Here is a 27,910-nt window from a genome sequence, read left to right on the forward strand (position 1 = left end):
TGTGACAGGTTGGGGCGTGTTGGGATGGGTTGTGACAGGTTGGGGCATGTCAGTTTGGGCAATTTTTCTACCATTGTGAAAACCTGGAAAAAATGACCAACTCCTACTTTTTTGGATCCTTGCATTGGGGTTTGTTGAAGTGATCCGACCTTGACACACTGCAATCCTTTGATTGGTTGAAAAACAAAGTCACTTCCTGTGTAAGCGGGCATAAAAACAAAGCTGGAATGCTTCCTTGATTGGAGCAACAGATTTTCTTATTGTTAATTAAATCTTCGTTTAAAATAGTGTTAAGAAGCATCGTTCTACAAACTGTCGGTCATGCTCCTCTTGTTTCTGTGTCGAATTTAGATTCTACTTTAAGGCATCTGCGATGACGCCATGCTACTACACAGCTTAGGCCCCTACCGTAATCTGTCTGACACCCCGCCTCTCAGGTACGATTACAGCTGGCTGTAGGAACACATCTCAGGAACACAAACTGGACATACAAGCTGATTAGATTATTCAGAATCTGTAACATTAGCTGTAATATCTATGACCTCCATTTTCCTCGGGAAGTTCCTGATTTCTGATGATCTCTCTGATTAGCAGGATTTTTCCCTCCACGTTCTGATAACGGTGTTTCCATTTATGTTAAATGGTCTGACGTAAACATCCATTTATATTAAATCAAGAATGTTTTCCATCGCTTTCTTCTTACTGACTGCTCTTTCCATTTTCACTCTTTCTATTTTTGTCGGCCCATCTTTCCCAGCGCGCGGCGCCACAGATGTCCGATGTATGGCAGGTCATTACATGACCACAACTTTCCTAATGAGCCCATTAGCTCCTCCAGGACATCTTTTCCTCTCTTCTGCTTCACTCCTCCATACTTTCACATTTAATCCACTTACATACTTTTTCATGTGCTCCATCAGTAATTATAGCCTCATTTTTCATCTCCCGGTACGTCATCCAGCCGGAGAGACGCTCCATCCACAGAACCGCCAGCTGCTGTCTTTTACACTGACAGGTCTGCTCTTCACTTCCTTCACACAGCAACTGAGTTTTCTAAACCACATTACAGAAACACAGTTTGCTGGAGAGCAAAAAGACTGGATTCTGGACCTGGACGAAGGTCATGTGGTCTGATGAGTCCAGATGGACCCTGTTCCAGAGTGATGGAGCATCAGGGTAAGAAGAGATGCCGATGAAGTGATGCAGACATCATGTCTAGTGTTACTGTACAAGCCTGTGGGGGCCTAGGATCAGGTCTAGGGTTCAGGTCTAGATTGAGAACTAGGTTCAGGTCTAGGCTCAGGTCTAGGTTCAGGTCTAGGGTTCAGGTCTAGATTGAGGACTAGGTTCAGGTCTAGACTCAAGTCTAGACTCAAGTCTAGGTTCAGGTCTTGGTTCAGGTCTAGGATCAAGTCTATGATCAGGTCTAAGCTCAGGTCTAGGTTCATGTCCTGGTTCAGGTCTGGATTTAGGCCTACGTTCTGGTCTAGCTTCAGGTCTAGGCTCAGGTCTAGGGTTCAGGTCTAGCTTCAGGTCTAGGCTCAGGTCTAGGGTTCAGGTCTAGGGTTCAGGTCTAGATTGAGGACTAGGTTCAGGTCTTGGTTCAGGTCTAGGATCAGGTCTATGATCAGGGTATGATCAGGTCTAGATTCATGTCCTGGTTCAGGTCTAGGGTTCAGGTCTAGGTTCAGGTGTAGGTTCTGGTCCAGGGTTCAGGTCTAGATTGAAGACTAGGTTCAGGTCTAGACTCAAGTCTAGGTTCAAGTCTAGGTTCAGGTCTAGGATCAGGTCTAGGATCAAGTTTAGGTTCAGGTCTAGGCTCAGGTCTAGGATCAGGTCTAGATTCAGGCCTAGGCTAAGGTCTAGGCTCAGGTCTAGGCTCAGGTCTAGGTCCAGGTCTAGATTCAGGTCTGGATTTAGGTCTACGTTCTGGTCTAGGTTCAGGTCTAGGCTTAGGTGTAGATTTAGGTTTGGATTTAGGTCTAGATTCAGGTCTAGTTTCAGGTCTAGGTTTAGGGTCTACATTCAGTTCTACAATCAGGTTTAGGTTCAAGTCTTAGTTCAGGTCTAGGTTTAGGTCTAGATTTTGGTCTAGGTCCAGGTCCAGGTTTGAGTCTAGGATCAGGTCTAGGTTCAGGTTTAGGTTCAGGTCTATATTCTGGTCTGGAATCAGATCTAGGTTCAGGTCTAGGTTTGGGACCAGGTACAGGGTCAGCTGACTACCTGACTGAGCAGGTTATTCCATGTTCCTCCAGGATTCATGAGGCTCAGACTGTTCAGGTCTACGTTCAGGGAACTGGAGACATCATTTGGTCCAGACCTGGACTGTCCACCACAGAGTCCAGACCTGAACCCCATGGAGGATCTTTGAAGTCCCTCATCTGCAGGTGGTCCAGCTCTGCAGTTCTGATAATGAGACGTTCGTGTAATTCAGACACTCTGGAGTACCTGGTGTCCTTGGGACCCCTGATTCAGATTTCTAAACGATTAATGACAACAAGCTGATTATTCTTTTATTAAATGAATGAATGAAACATGGAACAACGTCCCATGTCAGGTTTAAACCCTCAGGTTTATACAAAGAGATATCACACTTTTAAAGGTAAATTAAATGTACTTTATTTTTCCTGAGGAAAATTTTTTATGAGGAAAATTCCTCATTTTATAAATAAATATTTAATTTAATTAAAATGAAATATTCATGATCCCGATTTTGCTTGTTATTAGAAGTTTTCAGGCTTCAGCAGCTTCTGACTTTACAAACTTTTTATTTATTTACTATAATTAATTTTTTAGTGGGTAGAATCATGTTGTGGCTGATGATAGGCTTGTTTCCATAAGGCATCACTCTAAATGAAACAAAGCGGTGCAGTATCTGTTCGTATTATTTAGTTATTTCTGAATTATATTAAGTTTTATTTTCCCATGCAGTTTATTCCTACAGCCTGTTTTTAACCTTTCTAAACCATCAGACATGAAGTAGAAGGTTTGATTCCTGGTTGCCGCTGCAGATACAAAAGCAAAGTCCCGTTACACAACTTCGCACTTTGCTCTGCGAGGATACTGAAGGTGCCGTTATGTGATCAGTTTCAGCGTCGTGGAGAAGTTTTGGACTCCTACACAGTTACACAACAGTTAGCTGCAACCCTGCAGAGAAACTGGCCAGGAAATCTCCTGCATGTCCCTGTCTGTAGCGACCCCCACAAGGGTGCCACCGCTTCCCACCGAGGCTTCCTTCATCAACCGAGCATATTTAGTCGTTTTATTCCCGATGTTCCTGCTTTTCTTACTCATAAAAACCATTTTATAAGCATCACATATTCATCCCAGAGAGCATCAGCAGAAGATGGTCCTCTACTCAGATCGCTGCATTGTGCTTCGCTTGTAGACTTCATGTTGCTAAGCAACGCCGTGCTTTAAGTCCATTTATGGAGAGTTTTTCTAACCTTCCAGAGTGAACAAACAACCAGAAAAACAAGGTCCTCATTGAGCTGGAAAACCGTTCAAGTTTTCATGCAAAGCGAAACAATCTGCACTGACGATAAGCAGCCTGTCAGCAACAATTCTTTCCAATATTTCCTTGTTTTTATTGATGAGTGTGTGTTAGATTTGTAAAGTCCTTTCTGCCTAACAGAGGGACGACGCATGGAGAACGCTGGTGCAGAACATCTTTACCCTGTGCATTATGTTTCTGTACACAGTCCCTGACAAATAAACCAAATAAAAAAATTAATAAATTGTGACCCACAATAAGAGTTCAGTTTGGTTTAGTAAAACCTGCAGAAGAAAACCAAACAGCCTAAAATAAATCAACAATACTAAATGACGCACTTCGCCGCTGTATTGAGTCCCTGCACCAGTATCTGGTGCTACAGCGACTCATTCAGGCTGTCAGAGATACCGTCCAGATGCTCAGCAGCTCAGTGTAACAACGCAAAAAGAGACCCACAGACTACTTTCTTTTGAAAACCAAAAAAAGAAGAATGATTTCAGCGAAACAGGACGCTGCCTGCAAGTAGCCACCTGTGCCGTTCACATGTGTGAGTTTAAATGCAAGCTAGGAGAGCTAACTTTAGCTACTGCTAACTGGGTTTGATGTCTTGTGCAAATATTTCAGAAAATAAAGTGATCAGAGAGAATCTGTTTGGACATCTAGGGTCACACATGTAGTTTATCAGCATTTAGTAGATAGATCCTGCTACAGGGATAGCAGCTGTTAGCTTAGTTTAGATGTCAGCCTCCAGCAGCTAAAGTTTCTTCTCCATATTTTCAGGTCAGTGACACAGCCAGCCATAAAACAGCAGTAAGCAACTTTCAGGCTTTCTCCTGCGTATGAAGATGATCATATATAAAGGTAGATGTAAATATTGATGAAAAATCCCGTAGCTTGTCAGTTGACGTTAGTTGTTGGAAAACATCTGCAGACTCTGTATAAACAGCATCCAATAACAGCTTTTTTTTTTTTTTTTTTTAACAGTTTTTGCGACAGAGAAGACAGAAATGCAGACGGAAAGTTTCATAAGTTATGTGTAAAATTTGCTAAAAAAGATGGGCGGAGCCTCCATGACGTCACCCGTAGGTTTCTGAAGAGCTGAATTGAAGCTCGGTGGGCGGTTCCTACCATCACCATCTTGGCGGGGGCATGTGTGTCGTCTCACCTGGAAAATACAAATATGGGCAAAAAGGTGGAGCTGAGAGGGGGGCTGTGAGCATCATGGTGGATGATTGACATCGAGCGAACTCTGAACTTGTGTTGCTAAGAGCTAACCGAGCTAACCCGGAGATAACAGAAGCTAACCAGCTAACAGAGGTAAGCAGGCTAAAGCTAAGTCACGTTGTTAACAGGCTAAAAACCGCCGTTGTTCTACGTTCTTCTGACTTGAAGCGGGAGATCAGGTACCTGCCAATCAAAAGGACACGCCCCTAAATATGGTGAATTTCAAGATTAAATTATTTTTAAACGGACAAGTTAGAAAAAAATTCACTGCCGCCACAGTTGTCATGAAGGTAAACCTGACCTATTAAACCAGAAATGGATTTTTGTACCAGGCTTTAAAACATGTTTATTTCTGCAGTAAACATGTTTATTTCTGCAGTAAACATGTTTATTTCAGCTGTAAACATGTTTATTTCTGCTGTAAACATGTTTATTTCTGCTGTGAAGTTGGTCTTTTTAACATGGGAGTCTACGGAGATTTGCTCTGTCAGAATTGGGCCTTTACATGACATCAGCCTCGCTGTAGCTGGAATAAAGCAGCATTCTGGTCAGAGAGGATCAGTGTTCGGTCCTCACAATGGCGGAGGTAAACTAGGATGTGTCATGGCGTCATGCTCCTGAAAGACATCAACTGGAAAAGTGGCCATCCACCTCTCAGACACAACAAACCACATTTTCTGCTAACCAGTACCAGACTGGGATTAATGTGTTAATTACTCCTCTCTGCTCTGACATTATTGGCAATAATAATCCGACCTTTGACCTTTCTGTAACGGCCCCCAGCGCTGGAGGCTTGCTGATCGGCTTGCATTATGCTGATGCCACAGTTAGGACGGCTTGCAGGCTTTTTCTGCAGGACTGATGAGAGCTCCTTCGTAGACGTGTCAGGACAGAACGGCGTTCATGTTAATACACAAACAATGCAGAAGAGTCTCATAAAGGCTTATTGTCTGAACCAAAGATGTTTTAACTGCTTCTGCTTGTTCTCTGGCAGCGACATGTTTACTATGTTGAACATAATTACTGCAGACTGGAAGTGAACCAGATACGTAAGTAATCACTTCTCAGATTTTCATTGAGGTGGATTTGTGTGTGTGTTATGGATCTTTCTTATCAATACTGAATATAATCACTTATATGTATTTCCCCAAAATAATTCAACTAAGGTGAAACCAGAGAGGAGTGGATGCCTTCAGTATTATTCAGTAATTGGGTTTCCCACATGTTTAATGTGGTATTTCCGGGTAATTTTATCATGTTTTATCACCCAGAGGAACTTAATTTCATTTCCTCATCAGTCCACGTTTCCATCTTCACATCCTGAGACGGTTTAAAAAACACTGATCTTTGCATCTTATCTTCAGCTGGTTGACGTGTTTTCTGACGTCTGTCCACTGAAGGGAGCGTGATCTCCTGTATGTGTGTGTACGTGTCTATGCATGTGCACATCAGGCCACAACTCTGAGATTTGGACTGTATAAAAGATGAATGGAGCTTCTCTGACGTCAGCCGTTGGTTTGTGAAGAGCTAAACTGAAGCTCAATGGGCAGTTCCCACCGTCACCATCTTAGCATCTTAATGGAAAATGCAACAATGGGCAAAGAGGTGGAGCTGAGAGGGGGGCTGTGAGTGTGGGGGCGGATGATTGACATCTATCAAACTCTTTCCTGCCTGTAGCTAAGAGATAACCAACCTAACCTGAAGCTAATGGGAGCTAACCAGCTAGCAGAAGTAAGCAGGCTAAAGCAATGTCACGCTGTTAACCAGCTAAAAACCCCAGTTGTTCTCCACTCTGCCTCATCGCAGTGGGATATCAGCTACCTGTCAATCTAAAGGACACGCCCCCCAATGATGCCAAATTTTGAGATCCACAGTTGTCATGAAGGTAAACCTGACCTATTAAACCAAAAATGGATTTTTGAACCAAGCTGTAAAAATGTTTATTCCTGCTGTAAACATGTTTACTCTTGCTGTAAACATGTAGAAATTCTTCTAGATTCTTCCCGTGAGGCGTTTCTCCCGTTCAGAGTCGCCTGTTATCCCACACGTGGGTTTTGTTTGTGTTTAAAGATTGTGCGCTGAACCCAGAATGCACTTTGCCTTGGAGTCTGCTTCCTGTATTTGGTCTGCTTGAAATTAACTAAGATCTGCGCTGTAGGCCAGTCCGCTTCTTTGATCCGAATCAGAATTTGTTTTTACGCATTCACATTTCCCCAAACAAAGCGGGCTTCTCTGTGTGGAAGCTAAAGACATGCTTCCATCATGAACCAGAGAGTCCCATCAAGAAAAACCATTAGGACCAGTCAGAGGAAAGTGTTTGATGATGCCGTAGGTGAGAAGAAGACTCAGTTAGCGTGTAGTGAAAAGATGTCTGACAGCAGATTCAACTGTCACTTTACATTTTCATCTGGAAATACACAGATCTGCAGACTGACGTCATGACGGAGACGAGCTGCCGAAAACATCACAAATATTCTCCCACGTCTGCTGAACGCCGTGAATGAAAGAGAAAAGTATGGGTATGATGATGCAGTGACGAAGCCGTGAGTCTGTGGAGACGCAGGAAACGGCGAAAATCTCAGAATATACAAGACTTTTACTCCACAGAAATGCAGCGACACACAGTCCTGCTGGGGCTGAAGAGATCCCTGAAAGGAGCTTCATGTTCACTGTGTTGTTCCACTGCGGGGATGATTCACAGCTTATTCAGTACTGCAACAAACGGATGCACTTAAACGCATCACAGGCCAGACGCAACAAATGATGATGATGATGATGATGATAATAATGATAATGATGAAGATGATGAAGACACGTCTTCTAATTCTCACAGAATCGAGATAAAACACCTGCAGGGTACGAGTCATACCTTAGAAGACCATCCATCTATCCGTCCATACATCCATCCATCTGTTCATCCATCCATCCACCCTCCATCCAATTATCCATCCATCCATCATCTACTATTCATCCATCCATCTATCCGTCCATACATCCATCCATCTGTTCATCCATCCATCCACCCTCCATCCAATTATCCATCCATCCATCATCTACTATTCATCCATCCATCTATCCGTCCATACATCCATCCATCTGTTCATCCATCCATCCACCCTCCATCCAATTATCCATCCATCCATCATCTACTATTCATCCATCCATCTATCCGTCCATACATCCATCCATCTGTTCATCCATCCATCCACCCTCCATCCAATTATCCATCCATCCATCATCTACTATTCATCCATCCATCTATCCGTCCATACATCCATCTATCTGTTCATCCATCCATCCATCTACCATCCATCCATCTATGTCCATCCATCCATCTATCCGTCCATACATCCATCCATCTGTTCATCCATCCATCCATCTACCATCCATCCATCTATGTCCATCCATCCATCCATCTACCATCCATCCATCATCTACTATCCATCCATTCATCTACCATCCATCCATCCATCATCTACTATCCATCCATCCATCTACCATCCATCCATCATCTACTATCCATCCATTCATCTACCATCCATCCATCCATCCATCCATCATCTACTATCCATCCATTCATCTACCATCCATCCATCCATCATCTACTATCCATCCATTCATCTACCATCCATCCATCCATCCATCTACCGTCCATCCATCCATCCATCCATCCATCTACCATCCATCCATCTACCGTCCATCCATCCATCATCTACTATCCATCCATTCATCTATCACCCATCCGTCCATCCATCATCTACTATCCATCCATTCATCTATCACCCATCCGTCCATCTATCCATTCATCTACCATCCATCCATCCATCCATCTACCGTCCATCCATCCATCCATCTACCATCCATCCATCTACCATCCATCCATCATCTACTATCCATCCATTCATCTACCACCCATCCATCCATCTATCCATTCATCTACCATCCATTCATCTACCATCCATCCATCCATCCACCAGAAAGTCTGCCATACTTGCCTTCAGCTCATTCTTCAGGTTAGCGAACAGAAATATTTTCTGATCAGATTTGTGGAAACGGAGGCGAGTTCCTGTGAAAGGCCTGACCTGAAGCAGAAGGTGATATCAGAGGATGATGACAGACTACACGCGCTGGCACACTCACCGCTTGCTCTTTTACTTTCTAGCGAACATTCACACACAGCTCAAAGTGCAAACTGTGAGTTGAGCACACGGTGACGGTTCAAGAGGGCTACGTTGTCATTTCCTTGAGGGGGTCATGTGGGCATCAAGCAGGTTTCATGCATGACTCTCAGCTATTTGTCTCCTGAAAGGAAACTAATGCAAACATCTGGGAGGAAGCACCACCGTCTACTACAGTGTCTCTGGGTTGTATCACTTCACCAACATGTCCATTGATTTTTGAGATGGAAGAAAAATACATGTAATCAGTTATTATTATATCATTTTTATATATTGTGAATATGTGTATATTTGCTTATTTTGATGTGTTTTATGAATAAATACTGTTTGGAATTTGATGACAGAAGCACATCTCAAATAGTTGGACCAGGAGCAACAAAAGGCTCAATCATTTGACAACTAATCAGTTTAATTATCAACAGTTCGGTAACATGTTGGGTATAAAAGGAGCATTTCAGAGAGCCAGAGTCTCTCAGATGGAAAGATGGACAGAACTTCTCCAGTCTGCTCCTAAAATTCACAATCAGCTCATATTTTCCATCACATTGTAAAATGTCTGCATTTCATCATCTGACATGATGTTTGTCTTCAACTGGGAATAAAATGTGACCTGATGAGATCCTGATTTTATTTACATTTTACACAGGAAGCTATTTTTATTATTTTTAAAGACTTCATGAAAGAAATGTTATTGCTAACTTTATTCTACTCAGCAAACCTGAGAACTCTGGTGTTGGTCATCATCTCTTCCCACCGTGTTGCGTCAGTCTGAAATGAAAAGTATCATTCAGAGACACAGCTGTTTCCTGACCTGCCGTCAGACAAACTCTCACAAGACTGATCATGAGAGACACACTGAAGACCAGTTTTCCCAGCGACGTGCCCCCTGTTGGCTAATCTAGCATCCATACTTCATCCTACCAGCTCTGTTAGATCTCTCAGTCTAAGTTTAATTTCTATTCTTCCTCTGCATCTTTCTCCCTTTCTGTTCCTTTCATTCTTCTGGTCTTCATTATGTTTCTTTGCTGAATCAGTCACAGTGCGTGTTCCAAACAACGGACGTGTTTATGACCGATTGCCAGCATGTGAAGTGAAACTCGGCCACAACATCACGTCATAAAGAGTATGGCAAGCCGTTAGTATGAATAATTGGACGTAAATTAACATCGTATTCTCAACCATAAAAAGCGGCATGTGCCGTTTTTTTGCGTAAAGCGTTGTGAATCTGAACGTGTGGTGGCGTAAATTATGTTTTTTCTTTCACATCTTTCTAATTCAAGTCAATTATTCTAATATAGTTCACTGCTGTATTTTCTCTCTCAGCTGGGATAGGCTCCAGCTTCCCCCGACCATGAATTGGAATAAGCAGTTTAGAAAATGAATGAATGAATGCTGTATTTTCTTTTGTTTGATCTCGACTAATCATGTTTATAGTTACAGTCCACACAGTCTGCACTCCGACTACCGGCATGAGGTTCCTACAAGGCTAATCACAGCCGTCGTTTTGATGACTCGTACAACACCTGGTATAAATTCAGTCAGCAAAACAAAAGCTAACAATAATTTGGTCTGTAAAGAACAGTTGATAATAAACACCAGACACAAAATGAAAGTTTTAACAAATGTCCAAGTTATTAATTAATCCGCAACCGCAGTAATTGCAGATTGTAATTGCAGATACTAATTTGGATGAGCAAGAACTTTACTTTCAAAATCTTTTTGTGATTTTATTAAATTGTTAATAAAATGTGTTTTTCCACCTAACCGCAGCTGAAATACATTTATAAACGTATCACTGCAGGAACAGGAATAAAAAAAAGTCTCTAGATGTAATACAGCACTGAAATATATATTTGATTAATTGACTCTTTATTTCAGTGTCATGCACAAAAGTGCCCCGCAACAGGTACAACACACTCTGATTGAGACAGGACCAGAATGGCAGGTGTGTGTTTGCATGTAGGCAACGTTCTATCTTTCACCAAGGATCAGTGATCCTCTGATCATGACTGCCGAAGCACTGCATTGATTGGGTACAAAGCCCGAACATCCAGCGGCTGAGCAGTCAGAAGACAGCCTCTTGAAGATAAAATATGCATAAAACGCCACTGCGCGTTCAGATTCAGAACGTGTTGCGCGAAAAAAACGGCACACGCCGCTTTTTACGGTTTAGAATACGGCGTTAATTTACGTCCGATTATTCATACTAACGGCTTGCCATAGAGAGGTTTCTCGGCCTCGGGACATAACTGGACATAACAGACGTCGCTGTGCCATGAAACCAGTCCTGATGCAGAGTCTTAATGTCGGGAAGTTCTGCCTCTTTAATGAATGGATGGAGCCACACTGGTAAACATACTCTGCTGGGAGCATGAAGAAATACGGTTTTTAATTGCAGCTTGTTGTTTCTTAAACCTCCTTTAACTCTTTTTAACAGGGAGAAAATCAATATGAGTTAACTTCATCTTCATGGGTAAAGAGAGCAGAGTGCTGGAATGACGTCCTTCAGTTCTCACAGGTCCCGGCCTCTGGATCACAGCGGGGAAGGGTGACAGACCTCGCCTCTGGATGACACATCCAACAGCTATAATTAAAACTGAGACTGACACTGTAATTTCCACAGCTGAGGGGCCACTTGCACTGCTAGACAGACACATGAAGAAGGTTCTGTTGATCAGACTGGTTCCCATCGAGCAGCAGTCCAGTCGCTGTGCGTTCTACAGCAGAAATAAACTCATTCACAGGTTCTTGCAGTCATACAGCAGCAACCTGAAGAGGTCGCAGGATCATGTGATATGCAGCAAGAGCACAACTGTAAACTTAATGTAGTAAAAGGTTTTTAACAATAAATATTATGAAAGCCATAAAGCACTGCTATGAACAACTAAAGATGATTTAGAGCCAAGATAGATGGAAAAAAAAGCCAAAAATGTCAGGTCTCTGTGTAAAATCTAGATAAAACCAGAATCCCATCAGGTCGTATTTCCTTCCCAGTAGAAGATAAACATCATGTCAGACGATGAAACTGAGACGTTTTATCATCTGATGGAAAATATGAATCTGATGCAGAAAAAAGTTGGAACAGAAACAGCCAGAGGAGCATTTTACAACTAATCAGGTTAATTATCAGCTGATTCAGAGAATCAGGAAGAATCTCTGTATGCTTGGGACCAGGCTGTATGCTGTTGATGTTCTGCATTAACAGCAGACATGATTCTCTACTGGAAACCAGTGCATGGACTCAGGAAGCTTCCAGAAACCAGTGTGAACCCAGTTCAGGCTGAAATCCACACATGCAGGTTAAAGCTCCATCATATGTGAAGAGGATCCAGAAACACGCCGTCTTCTCTGGACCAAAGCTCATTTAAAATGTTCTGAGTGGAAACCTGGATGAAGATGTGGAATAGTTTGTGGACAGCATGGACGGCGTGTTCTGCAGACTAAAGAGGAAAGTAGGAATTTGTGGCCTGAAAGTTAGATGATGGAGGTCTTTCAGCACATTTTCGTTCTCATTTTGTCAACGAGCAGAAACAGGATTTTAGGTCCATCTTGATCCTGCTAAACTCCTGCCGTCTGTTTAAAGTTAGCATAGGAAACACTGTATTTCAGCTAAGAGGATCAATATTTGTTTCCTTCATGTTCAGGATCTGAAGACGTTTCCTTGAGATTATTCTGATGCAAAGTGACCAAGATGGACTGATGGCGTTGGCGCCATTATGCAACATGACCTCGGGCCGTGCTTGCCTCCGATGCAGACACATGAGATGAATGTGTGTTGGAGCTTCTTGGAATTTGGAGGCAGAGCAGTTTCTGCTCAGTGAGAGGATAACGGTCATCCTGAGCCTGCAGGTAGAGTCTGCTGTCTGTCTGACTCACACTCCCTGCAAGCTGCACCGTCTGCTCCGACGGAGGAGGCGACCCCTTTATTTTGGGATCACCCATAAACACACACACGAGCACACGCACACACCGAGCCTGCGTTTTGTACAGCCTGTCTCTGAATCCCTTTCCATTAGCTGCTCTGTGATTACTAACTTTCCACTGATGCGGCAGCACAGACTGACGTCAAGCCATGTCCTTGACGGAGAAGCACAGCGAGCCACCTGCTGAGGAGTTCAACAGGTGTGTGTGTGTGTGTGTGTGTGTGTGTTTGCAGGACCCAGAGGAAGAGTCCGGAGCAGAGTACTCACTGCACAGAGCGATGATGTGGCTGCTGTCTTCATGGACAAATTTCTTCGTTACGGCTTCCTCCATTATCTGCTTCACCTGCACAGAGAAGAAGCAGAGTCATCATCATCATCATCGTCATCGTCATCATCATCATCATCATTGTCATGATCATCATCAGCTGTAAAACATTCACAGTGCAGGGAACCTGGTAGAGGTGGGAAAATCAACAAAAAAAAAAAAAAAAAAAAAAAAAAAGGAAATCTGGATGTTTTTCTTCACAATTTTAAAATAGATTTTTTTTTTTATTAAAAAATCTATTTTTTGTTTCAAATAAATAAAATAAATCCACTATAAAATTTTTGTCATTTTTATTGCTTTTATTGATCTTCTTACTTGTCTTCTTGGGCATTATAGCGGCAGAATGATGATCTGGCTACTCTGTTGTTTTTTCTTCATTGAAATGAATAAAAATTATGAGCAAAAAAAAAAAGTTTTATACATTTATTTGTTTCTAATCTACAAAAATCAGCAATATTGAAGAATTGTGAGAATCGCAATTTAATTCGAATCTGCACCCAAAAAACTGAAATCTAATCGGGGAAAAAAGTATGTTGTCACAGCCCTCTAACCTGGATTAGGTTTCCATCCGTCCACGCTTCGTTTTTCCAGTTCGACTGATGGAAAACAGCCTCACTTTAATTCATCAACTATTCATAGAAACAAACAGTGATTTGTCCTGATGAAGCTCCTCCATCTGCACTAAAACCACAAAATTATCTGGATCTAAGGAAAATTTTCAACCAAAAAACATTCAACCATTTCTGAGTATTTTTTTAAGTTTTATTTTTTTAGAGACTCAGTAATTCATTAAATATAAAATGAAAATAAAATGATGATCAGCCTTGTGCGCCCTGGCTGGTATGACGTCCACCCAAACTACCTATAGAGGCGTCCAGATGGCCTATCTATCTATCTATCTATCAGTCCTAATACCCTCTTTTCTCTTTAGCCTGTTATGTAATAATTCCTTTCATACACCATCTAAAGATGTGAAAACATTTGCTATCAGCAGTAGTTGCCCTTGGTTACGGCACAGGGAGTAAATTTCCAGGGAGTGTCAAATACCTGATTATAAAAATGTAAACACAAGCGCGATCGGGTCAGGTGTTAACGTTCTGACAGGTACTAATAACAGCTCTGACAGTCCAGACATCCGCTCCACTGGTTTCCAATTACTACCAGAACATCATGGAAACACTGAAATGAGTCTTGCTGCTGCTGTCTACGAAGACTCCAGGGAATGAAGTATGACTGAGTTGGACGAACCCGACTCAGTCTGGTGTTCACTTGTCTGTTTGCTCGCTCCACAGAATGAACTGTCTTCAGTAATTAATCTGGGACCCGCATGACACATCTGCCTTGTTTGGGTCTAATTCATAAGCAGGAAGAATTTGTTATCTTGGTTTTAGGATGAAAAGAGTCAAACTGCAGCATCGCAGCCACTTAGTCAAAGACTTTCTCTAATTAAACAAACTTTCACATGAAGAACATTCAACATGTCATTCATCAGCATTTCAGGTTCAGTCTCTCCCTTCAGGCCGTTTCTGCCGAACGCTGAAGACGGATACGCAGATCTGTTCAGTCAGTCTTCTGGATTTAGTTTGTTTTCAACGGGCTTAGCTATCCGTCACTAAAGCAATCCCACCAGAAACCACCAGGGGGCAGTGTTGAGTTGTATGCTGGCATGCAAACAGCACCTGAAGAAGGCCCAGTTCCAACAGTCATGCTTCACCCTGGTGACCCGGGGTTAAACGTTCGCGTCGTCACATGCCGGGCTGAGCACAGCTTCACAACATCCTTGCTTCCAGCAGAGCAGCTGCCTGTTAGCATGGCTGCAGAGATGCTAACACCAACCGTAAAGCTCCTATCTTTCAGTTAAATCCCTTTCCTTTAAAAGGAAATACGGTGTCTGTCATTGGTTCACACAGTTTCAGACTAAAGACTACAAACACGCCATGTAGCGACGTAAAGCCAGAAGAAATGAAGGAATTTCAGGGCAGCGTTTATATTATATTGCAACAAGTCTTTTTTTCGCTCAGCAGGTAAAACGGCAACATAACTATATTTGTTCCTTCTCTTCTGCAAGACATGATTGTCTCTCTGTAAACCAGAGCGTCCTCGTCTTGAATCTGACATCAGTGGATGCCGTCTTATTGCATCGCATCAATGACATCAAATCAAACATTCATGTTCCATCTCCTCTTGAAAGCCGATGCTGGGGGTTCTTTCCCACCGCTCCCTGGACTCACCTGGATTATTACATTCAGATCAACTCCATTACATCTGTGTAGCACCAACTCTCAGCAACTGTTCTTTTCAAGATGCAGTCTGATGTGATCCGACGCTAATCCATCAAACGCATTAGAACCGTGCTCGTATGAAGCCAGTTTAGAAAAATGTTTGAACAAAACAGATGATTGCATCAAGCCTTTTTTTAATTTCCATGACTGATCTGGAGCATTCATGATCAGAGAGCGACAGAAAGAAGAGAAACTCCTGTTCAGCAGGAAGAAACTTCCAGCTATGCAGATAACATCCTGCTGTACCCGCCAGTCCTGTCAGGGACTTCTGAGCATGAACCTGGGCTCTTGGAGACGAAAGATAAAAAATTTCACCTTTAACTAAATGTACGCCTTATCTTTCACCACCCGTCAGACTGCTTCATGCTGAACCATATCTCTGTCATGTCACTTTCTATGTCACAACATACAAAAAAGAAAGAATCATTCAGTATCTGACTCAGTATGCCGCCCTCCTGTTGGTACAAATCACATTCACGGCCTGAACTACTGAACTTTCATATCACAATCATCTCACCCAGCAGCTAGAAAACAATAAAGCTTACAACGTATGACAAACACGCCATGAATAAATAAACCCAAAGGTACAGCTTGTAAATAATTTGGCTTTTTATTAGCAGAAATCAAGTGTTGCTTTTATAAATACGTATTTTACCAAAGTCTAACCACAACTGTATCAAAATGAAAGCGTTTTCATGAAAGAACGAATCAACAAACTGATCCAGAAAGCTGCTTCTGTGCTTGGAGTAACTCTGGAGCCGCTGGAGCTGATTGTCCAAAGAAGAATGCTGCACAAGCTGATGAAGATGATGGAGGATTCTTCACACCCTCTCCACAACACAGTGATGAAACAACAAAGTGTGTTTAGTGAGAGGCTTCTTCAGGTCCGATGTAAGACTGAAAGATACAGAAGATCATTCCTGCCAGCAGCCATCAGCCTCCGGAACAAGACCTCCTCTAGTTATTATTATATACTACAATATTGAATTTCCCTTTGGGGATTAATAAAGTATTTTTTATTTCATTTCATTTATAAACACATGAGGTGACACACCCAACAGAAGGCTGTCATGTTGCATCGCCATCTTAAATACGCTCGCTGAATGGGGACAAACTTGTATTGTCTACTTCAGAACTGAGGTGGAGGTTGCAGCTTTCTGCTGAAGTATATTTTGGTGTTATGTTAGAAACAGGGCAGGTAGTCCGGCCATCACTTTATCCTCCCGTTTGAGTCGCATCATTTACTGACACTGCTGTATAAAACGGTAGAGATGCTAATCTGTTAGCCTACAGTGGAAAAGCTCCGTTGCAGCAGTTTGCAGTTGTTGTTACTCTTTACAGAAGTCGTACCAGCAGGCCACCGTACGCTGCTTTCACACGGATTTTCCCCAGAGTTTTTCCTCATTTTTCATCATTTATTTCAGCTGATTTGTTAAGGGGGGGAGGGGGTTGATGTCTTCCCTCCAGTTACACCATGACATTAGCTGTTAGCATTAGCTTGGTACCAAATACATGGAGAACATGCTTGTAACTTATCAATATTAAAACAGAGTTATATATCATTGTATACCTCATCACCTGAAGGGACAGTCGAATTTGTGCAAGATGTTAACATTTTCATATTTGTGACTCTCCGTGGCTTCTGTAGTGGTAAAAATTAAACAGTGATGCGTCTGAAAGCACTCCTCAGTTGTTTGTATTCAGTTAGCTCACCGCTAGATGGGAGTATTTCTAACACACCATGGGTTTAATAAGGCAATACATTAGTTTTAAAAAGAATTTAAACTTTTATACAATTGAGAACCAAAGCGGAAATAGGTTTTATAGAATTAGAGAAGCATTTATTCGTACATATACAGTATGAACTCATAGGTATTCAGTATTTACTATGTCCGAAATCATAATCGGGTTCTACTTTATTTTGCTTGATGGAGGTTTTCCTGTAGTATCTGATCATAATAAATCCATCTCAACTCTTCCAGCCACAAAAAAGGGAAATATCTATAAATCACATAATCAAATCTCTAATCACATCTTAATCTCAGAATTTATGTACAATTATATTAACACAAAATAATACAGGGAACAACAACAACAAGAAACAGGAATTCAATAAAATGCACTTTAAAAATTTAATTAATTAATATTAATAAACAAATGAAAAGAAATAATAACAAGATGATACAGAGATAAATTAATAAATAAAGGTAAATAAATTGGATAAAACTAAAGAATGGAGATGTACAGTGAAGTAAAGGTACGAGCCTTCATCCTGCCCCATGGTCATCATTTGGCCCTTTATCAAAGTGTAAATCATAAGAATAAATATTTTTTGTGTATTGACAGTTTATCACAGAGTGGTGTCAAAATGATAACAGCCAAAGGTGTCCACCAGGTGGCTGAAGAAAAGTATAGATTGTGTTCAACGGGGTTTTCAGCTCAATTTTTACCGTAATGTGTGTGTCAAACTGTACGTATCAGATATGATACATTTACTTTAAAGGGTTAATTAGCAATTGGTTTGGAAGTTTTCCTTGTTCTTTCGTCTCCCATCCTGCAGTAATTCTTTAGTGCGTTTCAGTAATATCTGTTACAATCCAAGAGTCAAACACCTCATTGGCCTCATAATCCAGTTGGATGAACGCCAACACCCTACAACTGTTGTCAAACCGGCTTTTAACGGTTCCTGCCTTTCAGTAGCACTCATGCGTTTATGTCAGGAACAAGGAAACGCCAGATGACTGGAAGTTTTAGTTACAAACTGGTTGATTTACAGTTAGAATAACTCACTCACTTACATTAAATCACCCAAATGTTTGTGTAGAATGTTTAGATTTGGTTGCTGTTTTCACAGAGTGAACTACTTCTAATTACTGGTACAGATACAACTATGATCCAGCTGCAGCTCAGTGATGGAAAACAAACAGCATGAAGAGGGATGTAGTTTATAAAGACCATGAGCAGAAACACATGGAGGCATGGACACGTAATTGCTTACTGATGATGCAGATAAGAAGACAGACTGTGGTGTAAAACACAATCTATTATTATATATCTGCAGTTCTTCTGCTGTTAACACCAAAGAGAAGGAAGCACCAAAACAAACTTTTAAAAGAAAATTAAACAAATTTTTAAAGAAATTAAACAAATAGAGAAAAAAGAATTAATTTAAAAGTTCCAGTTTGAGGAATTTACAATTATTCTGGTAAAAGGCATAAAATAAAATCTTGATTTAAAGCGTCTGAGAGTTTCAGCAGAACTGCAGGTTTTCTGGGAGTTTGTTCCACATAAAATCTCCAGGTTCAGTTCTGACTCTGGAACAGAAACAGGAGGAAATCATTTCTCTGACAGACTGGAAGTCGATGTAAAGATCAGGAGTTCTATGATCCATTTCTTGGTCTTAGTGAGGACTGGCAATGCAGCGTTCTGGACGAACTGGACGTTTCAGGTAAACCTGTAAGGACAGCGTTACAGGAGTCTAGTCTACTAAAGAGAAATGCATGGACAAGCTCCAAAAGCTGTTATTTCAGCTTTTTCTTTATTTAATTGAAGAAAGTTCTGCCACATCCAATCTCTAATTAGATCAATGCATTTGATCAGAGTTTGGATTGGACTATAGTCTCTAGGTGAGATGGTTACGTAGATTTGTGTGTCATCAGCATAACTACAGTAACATATTTAGTTCTTTTTCTTGAGCAAGTGGAAACATGTGCCTGTTGAGCAGCAGTGGCCTCAACGTGAAGCCTTGTGGAACTCCACAGGTTGTTTTAGTTCACTTAGATACAAAGTAGTCAGTCTTTTAAATAGGACTCAAATGACTTTATTGCAGTGCCAAATAGTCCTGCTGTGGTGGAAAATACTCTGGCCTTGAGAAGTTGTAATACATCTAAGAGTCAACTGTCTTCTCACAATGAGCATTTTATTATAAACTAATACAAGCACATGCTGGAGCTTGGAGAGAGAACTCTCTCTGCAGATGCTGAAGTAACACCCGATTATAAACCATGCTTAACTCCTCCTAGTTGCTGGGCAGACCACAGAAAACAATCATTCTCTCCTCCAAAGCTAAACTGAGCTCACTAAGCATCAATCACTCACTACATTACTTTATTACCTTTAACCTTTAACCTTTAGACAACTGGTCAACCAAGCAGTTGACAAAAACAGATGCCCTGCAGGAAACTCTTCCTGTCTCAGACTTTGTCTGCACATTCCAGACAAGGATCATATAACTTAAAGAAAGCTTTGTGCATAGACACAAAACACAGCAGGATCACAGCAAATCAATGCATATATGTCTAGTACTTAATAAAAACTAAACTCATAATAATTTCTCCAACAGGTCCTACTCTGTATTGGCGATTAAAGTGGACGATGTGTGAAAAAAGTTTGTGTAAAAAAAAAAAAAAAACAGTTCACAATATTAAGTGACAGGACATAGAAGGTCAGAGATGGACGAGTGTTCGAAGGAAATAAAAAACAATTAAAGAAAATAAAAAAAATCATTCCCCTGAGACACAGAGACAGTAATTGAGTTTTATTGGCTCAGTTTCCAGCAGAGGCAGCAGTGATCCAACGTTCTGCAGGGATTGTTTCTGTCTGAAGTGAGATGAACGTGTCGTACATCTGTGGATTCAGGAAGCTTTCATGCTCAAACGGTAAAGGTAAATCTTAATTTTTATGTGTGATGTTTTTATGCTCTTACATTTTTATTTCCATCTTAAAATTGTTTATTTTTCCAGTGTCTTAGCTACCTGACACAGCTGACGGCGTTGGGATGGCGCTAGTTGAGACGGGATGTACGTGTGTGTTGGTGTGTGCACGCGTGAGTTATATGTTGTGTATAGGCCTGTTGCGATAAGCATTAAGACAATTAATCGCATGAAAAGAAAAAAATGTATGTAATAAGTTTGCCTGACGCAATAATTTGTCTCTTTTCTGCTTCATTTGTTTTAAGACAATATTAACTAAACACGGCAATACAACAATCTTCCATCGGCACTTAAGACCTTAACAACCAGGCTAACTCCGTCTTCCTGACAGTCCACGATCACTGGAGTGTTTAACCGACAGATTAACTACCAACAGGACGATGCAACATGGTGTACACAGACAGCATGGTTGGTAAAGCCATGCTGTCATTTAATATTGTTAAAAAGACGACATTTTGAAAAATGTTGCAAACATTTCATGGCTAGTACGAATTGTCTGGATGAACATACATGTTCATTCGTTCATTCATTCATTCATTCATTCATTATCCTAACCGCTTAGTCCACTGAAGGGTCGCAGCGAAGCTGGAGCCTATCCCAGCAGTATGTTGATCTTTGAAAGGGTGTACTTGCATTATTGTGGCATCATTGTTATTTTAGTTGAAAATGGTCTGAAAATTACAACAATAATCGCTTAGCGCAATATTATCGTCTATCGCAATAATTTCTGAGACGATTAATCGCAAAATATGTTGCCGTGACAGGCCTAGTTGTGTATATGCTTGTTTGTTGTTGATTTCGGCCATTTAGAGGGTAATAATGTTTTCTTACTGTTTGTTTTGTTTGTTCTTTAAGAAAAGCACTTTTTATTGTAAGAAAAGTGCTTTATAAATAAAGATTGGTTGATAAAATTATTATTGTATCAAAAAGAGGAATAGAAACCTCAATAACTGAGTCAGCAGCCACAAATGTGCAGAGTAAATGAAAACTAAAGAACTGAGCTGACGGGGCTTCCAGCTGTGGAACTGACTGTAGTTTATGAAGAAATAGCTGGTCTGTGATGAACTGGCCAACGTCTGAGTCCTGAAGGTACCGGCATGAAGCCGAGACAAGACCTCATTAGCCTGCTGCTAGTTACATTAGCTTTTCCCTTTCCTCTTCCATAAGTCACTGAACATCACAGAAATGATGTCATGTGGCTACAAAAGAGGACATTTCCTGATGCTAACAAGAGATTTCTTCTCCCGGGAAGAAAACTAATAAAAAGTGCAGCAACCTGTTCTCTAAGTCAGGCTGCTTGCTGTTCGTTAGCATTAGCTAGCAGTCCCAGCTCATGCTAACATGAAGCTACAACCAGAGCAGAAAATGGAGCATGCACACACAGTTGCTTCAGGTGGCCGATTTATCCAAGAAGCTTCGAAGAAACTTTGCTTTGTGGGACAAAAATTATGACGCATTTAAAACAAATTCAGCAAAGCAGGCAGCGTGGACGCAAAGTTTATCAGTAGCTACAGTTGTGCTCATATTTATTCATACCCTTTCATTAAAGAAGGAAAAAAATAAACCGCTGCCTGTAAAATAAGCTGAAACTGACTAAAGTAATAATAAATAAAAATTTTATGAAAATCATGACATTATTTTCTAATTCTGGTTCAATAGAAATATTTTTTTTTAAAGCAAACAAATAAGAATTTATTACATATTACATCACTCATAAAGTAATATTTAGTTGAACAATGTTTTAATGTTTCCGCTCCAGTCAGGTGTTTTCTGTTCCTCTCAGTCAGACTTCTGCACCTGTTGACAGGTATTTTGTCCCACTGTTCAACAGAAAAGTCTCTAATTTGTCCAGGACACATTTGTTTGTTTTTCCTTTCTTCAATTATTAAATGAAAAAAACAGTGTCTTATATTACTAAATTATATTTTTGCAAATTTTTAGTTATTGTTCCTTTTTTAAGTCTCCAGTCATTTGAGTGATTGTTGTAAATTCAGCCTTTTCTTTAATGAAAGGGGATGAAGACATATGAGCACAACTGTATGTTTCCCTGGGACGACTTGTCAGCTGCCAATAACACAATATTTAGTCTTTTTTTTTTTTTTTTTTTAATTACAATCACGCCACGCTTCAGATGGCTCCATTTCATCAGCTTTTTTCTCGACACACTTCTGCTTTCAGTGACTTCTGCTAGAAGCTGTAATTCAACTACACTTTAATTTATCTGTCCACAGGGCATCATCATCGTCACTAAAACACAAGACGTAAAGACATAAAACATAAGTCCAGAGGTTTGTTACAGCAGAGGTTGTTCATGATCCCTGTCAGTCCAGTTTCAAGATTTTCTAACAAAAATGTACCAAAGTGTGTAATAAATATAGATTTAAGAGGAATAAAGTAATTAAGTATTGCATCAGTACTCCGTAACGCCAGGTATCGTAATCGTATCGGACAGGTAAGAATGGTATCGGGACATTCCCAGTGGATACCAGGAGGAAGTATAAACACGTCTTCATCACCTTAACGTTAGCTATGTCACCAAGTTTCACGCCAGGTACTTCAGATGCTGTGCGCATAATGACCAGGTTTCCATAGCAACGCATGCCTGAAAAGGAAACGACAGATTTAATAAAAGTAATATAAAACATTTCATGGAGCTTTCCTCATCTAAAAGAAGCGCATCAAAGGTCATATAAAAGTCCCAATTAACACATTACGATATTTACAGCTGGTCAGCAGCTCAGCCGGCAGGTTAATAACACGACGCCGCAGAACAGATTATGCGAAATAACGGATTAAAACATCAGTAATGACTGAAGTTACGGTTTTCTCTCATTTTACTGATTTGGCTTTAAAAACAGAACAGTAGTATTTTAATAAGGCCTTAATAGATCTTTAATAACTTATGAAAGTAAAGGAAGGAGTACAGTCTGTGATCAGAGGTACAGCGTGATGCTTCAGAGCATTAGTCCCACATCCCCCCACCACCACATGCAGACATGTCAGACCAAATAAAACATCTTTCTGACTGAAATAAAAATAGTTCTGGGGGATTTGAGGAAAAGCCGACGGTCAGGTTGAAGTTTGACAACAGCTTCAGTGAAGTGAATCCTCAGACAGATGGAGGAGCACGCTGCTTTGCCAGCATCATAAACAAACCCTGCAGCTCCTCACACCGAATGCAAAAAGAAAAACGCCGCAAAGGGTGCTGAACATAACGGACAACGCTGCAAAAACAGAGAGGTTCAGCTGGACTGATACGCTGTCACAGTCTGATGCATGTAAACTAATCACCCATCTAACAGCAGTACGGTGCACGGCTTCAACTGAGCGGAGAAGCAACAAACCAACCCGAGAAGCATCTGACAACTAATCAGGTTCAATTAAAGGAGCATTTCAGAGAGGCAGAGTCTCTCAGGTGGAAAGATGGACAGAGTTTGACCAGACGGAGACAAACTGGATGAAATCGTTCAGAAAAATGATCCATCGGTGTAGAATAAAGAATCAGGAGGAGTCTCTGTATGCCTGGGACAAAGATTCACCATAAAATTATAAATGTTGTTAATCTTCTCCTGGAAATAAAATATGATTTAATGAGATATGGAAATAATTAATTAATAAATAAATAAATTCTGGTTTTTATTACAGACTAACTTATTTAAAACATGGAAATGTATGAAAATCACTTCCGAAAAATAGAAGATAAAATTCCTTTTAAAATGTTATTACTTTAGCTAATAATCTTCTTAATTGTATTATTATTATTATTATTATTATTAGGGATGCCTGAGTATCAGTATCGACTCAATACAAATCGTGTGTACTCATGCTTGGTATTAATAAAAGTGTACCGATACCACACCAGTCAATCCAGCGCAGATGTGTATGATGACATGCTTCGGACGTGTTTTAATAGAAATAAATGCCTTGAATGTTAAAATGTGACATTTTTTGTTCCACTAAAAGCCAGATCTTTGTTTCAAAACCACACATTTATAGTTGGATTTAGGTAAAATGTGTCAAATCAGAATAAAACTTGTTGAAATTGTTAGATCTGTAATGTTATTATATCTGTATTGGTGAGGTAACTTCAGAAAGGATGGGTCATTTATTACAACCTGATGAAATCTTACACAGTTATAACAGCATTAATAACCATAGTCACAATAATGTTCACATAAACAGGTTTGATATTGGCAGATATTCAAGTTTCAGATCTTGGTATCGGATTGAAACTGCCAAAAAGTGGATCAGTGCGTCCCTACTTATTATCATCATTATTATTATTAACAACAAGAAGAAGTAGAAGTAGTAGAAGAACAAGAAGAAGAAGAAGAGGAACAAGAAGAAGGTGGTAATATTAGACACTAGCTGTATGTGAAATGGGATTATAAGAGATCATTTTTTTAAGACAGACTCCAGGCAGCTTTTTGTTGCAACTGATGTGGAGCCAAATAATAGTTAACTGAGATGTGGAGGGGGTGGGTCCCTGGCCGAGCAGGATGTGGCGCCGTGGCAACAGCAGACTCACGGACAATTTTGTGGAATCCGTCTCTTTTCACACACTTCAGCCTTCACACACTCAGAGAGACTACAGCCTTGACATCCCTGTTGACCTGAACTGTGCCACGTCCTGCGTCAAATCGATCTGTCCGCATCTTCCATCAACAAGACAAACAGCGAACTAACAATTAGCCTGGGAGTAAATGAAAGTTTGGAGAGCTGGCCGCCACACCAACACAGTTGCAGGAGGAAACGTGTTCTCACAGAGAAGGAAATATTTACTGTTACTGCCTGCAATCTGCAACCAGCACATCTCAGAGTGGGAAGAAGCAATTACACGAGACACCAGAGCAGCCAGTGGCAGCAGCTTCCGAAGCCACGGGGAGCGCTGGGAAAGATTTACCGAGCTCCTGTGAAATGCTTCAATGGAAAATATCTGCAGGCGCAGCAGAAATATGGCTGCAACAAAGCAAAGAATCCAAATTCACTGCTAAAAGCTGATTTTTACAGAGTAAAGAAAAATGCAATGGAGACTTTAACTTTAGCATTTACCCAGAATTCAGAGCTGTTTTACGCTTAATTCACTGGTTCGGTTGTTTTAAGTGGCGATTTATTTATGACTTTCAACATCCCGGTTTGAACTAGTTTATTTTTCTGTTTTTTCTCTTAAAACACACATTTTTCTGCATGTCTGGAGGATTTACGGTGACCTGCAACATGAAGCAGCCAGATTGAGGCGGTGATGATGCATCAGTGTAATTATGTCGTTTAGATGGCGGCCATTACATCAAGACGTTACTTCAGAGACGGAATCAAGTAAAATAAATGACTGGATTTCCCTGTAGGAGGAGTATCAGCTGCCAATCACCAGAAACCCTTTTCACCAGTCTGGTACCTGCAGGCGGCCAAACAGCCCACTGGGAGATTCCAACTGGGCTGGAAACATCTGTAACACTGCAAACGTTCTCTTTATGTTAGATATTACTTTACTCCTCCCCCCATGGGATTACTTTGCTCACCCCAAGATAAACTGAGCTGTTATCTTCTGGTTTTTATTGAAAGTAAAAACATACTGTGTTCTCCTGTATTCCAGGTGAATTTACTCTGATAAAGTACCACATATGTTGGTTCTGACACGTCTGCAGTGAGTTGACATGTTTCAGCTTCCAGTGGAGGGGGAGGGGGGCGCTCCCACTACTTTAGACGTGAAGTTCAGCAGTTCATTATATTTTTAATGAAACGAATATAAATAATATATAAATTATTATGAACAAAAAACACATTGTGCTGCATTTTATTTTTCATTTATGTTTATTCTATTTTAGCTCCCAGTCTGTCTGCCTTCATAAACACACACCGTCACCACTAAAGCAATGTTTGGTTCAGGTTCAGACAAAATACTGGACGAGGACGGAACGGATGGATTTAAAATCCTACTGATGGTTGACAGAAAACACGTTCAGAGCAGGCAAACCAACAGAGACTCAAGTCATCTAGTCCAGACCAGAGACCAGATCAGAGACCAGACTGGTACTAGGCCAGAGACTAGACCAAAAACCAGACCAGGGACAATACCAGAGACTGGGAAAAAAAAACCAGAGCAGGTACCAGTCCTGCAGTCTGGTCCATGAACGCATCAGGACCAACATCCTGCAGTCTGGTCCATGAACGCATCAGGACAACATCCTGCAGTCTGGTCCATGAACGCATCAGGACCAACATCCTGCAGTCTGGTCCATGAACGCATCAGGACCAACATCCTGCAGTCTGGTCCATGGACGCATCAGGACCAACATCCTGCAGTCTGGTCCATGAACGCATCAGGACAACATCCTGCAGTCTGGTCCATGAACGCATCAGGACCAACATCCTGCAGTCTGGTCCATGAACGCATCAGGACCAACATCCTGCAGTCTGGTCCATGAACGCATCAGGACCAACATCCTGCAGTCTGGTCCATGAACGCATCAGGACCAACATCCTGCAGTCTGGTCCATGAACGCATCAGGACCAACATCCTGCAGTCTGGTCCATGAACGCATCAGGACCAACATCCTACAGTCTGGTCCATGAACGCATCAGGACCAACATCCTGCAGTCTGGTCCATGAACGCATCAGGACCAACATCCTGCAGTCTGGTCCATGAACGCATCAGGACAACATCCTGCAGTCTGGTCCATGAACCCATCAGGACCAACATCCTGCAGTCTGGTCCATGAACGCATCAGGACCAACATCCTGCAGTCTGGTCCATGAACGCATCAGGACAACATCCTGCAGTCTGGTCCATGGACGCATCAGGACAACATCCTGCAGTCTGGTCCATGAACGCATCAGGACAACATCCTGCAGTCTGGTCCATGAACGCATCAGGACAACATCCTGCAGTCTGGTCCATGAACGCATCAGGACAACATCCTGCAGTCTGGTCCATGAACGCATCAGGACCAACATCCTGCAGTCTGGTCCATGAACGCATCAGGACAACATCCTGCAGTCTGGTCCATGAACGCATCAGGACCAACATCCTGCAGTCTGGTCCATGAACGCATCAGGACAACATCCTGCAGTCTGGTCCATGAACGCATCAGGACAACATCCTGGAGTCTGGTCCATGAACGCATCAGGACCAACATCCTGCAGTCTGGTCCATGAACGCATCAGGACCAACATCCTGCAGTCTGGTCCATGAACGCATCAGGACCAACATCCTGCAGTCTGGTCCATGAACGCATCAAGACAACATCCTGCAGTCTGGTCCATGAACGCATCAGGACAACATCCTGCAGTCTGGTCCATGAACGCATCAGGACAACATCCTGCAGTCTGGTCCATGAACGCATCAGGACAACATCCTGCAGTCTGGTCCATGAACGCATCAGGACCAACATCCTGCAGTCTGGTCCATGAACGCATCAGGACAACATCCTGCAGTCTGGTCCATGAACCCATCAGGACCAACATCCTGCAGTCTGGTCCATGAACGCATCAGGACCAACATCCTGCAGTCTGGTCCATGAACGCATCAGGACCAACATCCTGCAGTCTGGTCCATGAACCCATCAGGACAACATCCTGCAGTCTGGTCCATGAACCCATCAGGACCAACATCCTGCAGTCTGGTCCATGAACGCATCAGGACCAACATCCTGCAGTCTGGTCCATGAACACATCAGGACCAACATCCTGCAGTCTGGTCCATGAACGCATCAGGACAACATCCTGCAGTCTGGTCCATGAACGCATCAGGACAACATCCTGCAGTCTGGTCC

At 41.5% G+C, this 27,910-nt stretch overlaps 1 protein-coding gene across 1 annotated transcript in view; it reads right to left on the minus strand.

Annotated features, from left to right (window-relative positions):
- sgsm2 (small G protein signaling modulator 2) overlaps window positions 1-27,910 on the minus strand; it is a gene marked incomplete at both ends in the record, with an annotated part of 105,227 nt that overhangs the window by 73,559 nt on the left and 3,758 nt on the right. The window contains one exon of the mRNA XM_079246645.1: window positions 13,086-13,161. Coding sequence (XP_079102771.1) covers window positions 13,086-13,161 — 76 coding nt within the window. The remainder of the gene's footprint in view (window positions 1-13,085; window positions 13,162-27,910) is intronic.

The sequence above is a fragment of the Telmatherina bonti genome (assembly GCF_933228915.1).
Source record: "Telmatherina bonti genome assembly, chromosome: 9".
NCBI classification, from domain to species: Eukaryota; Metazoa; Chordata; class Actinopteri; order Atheriniformes; family Telmatherinidae; genus Telmatherina; species Telmatherina bonti.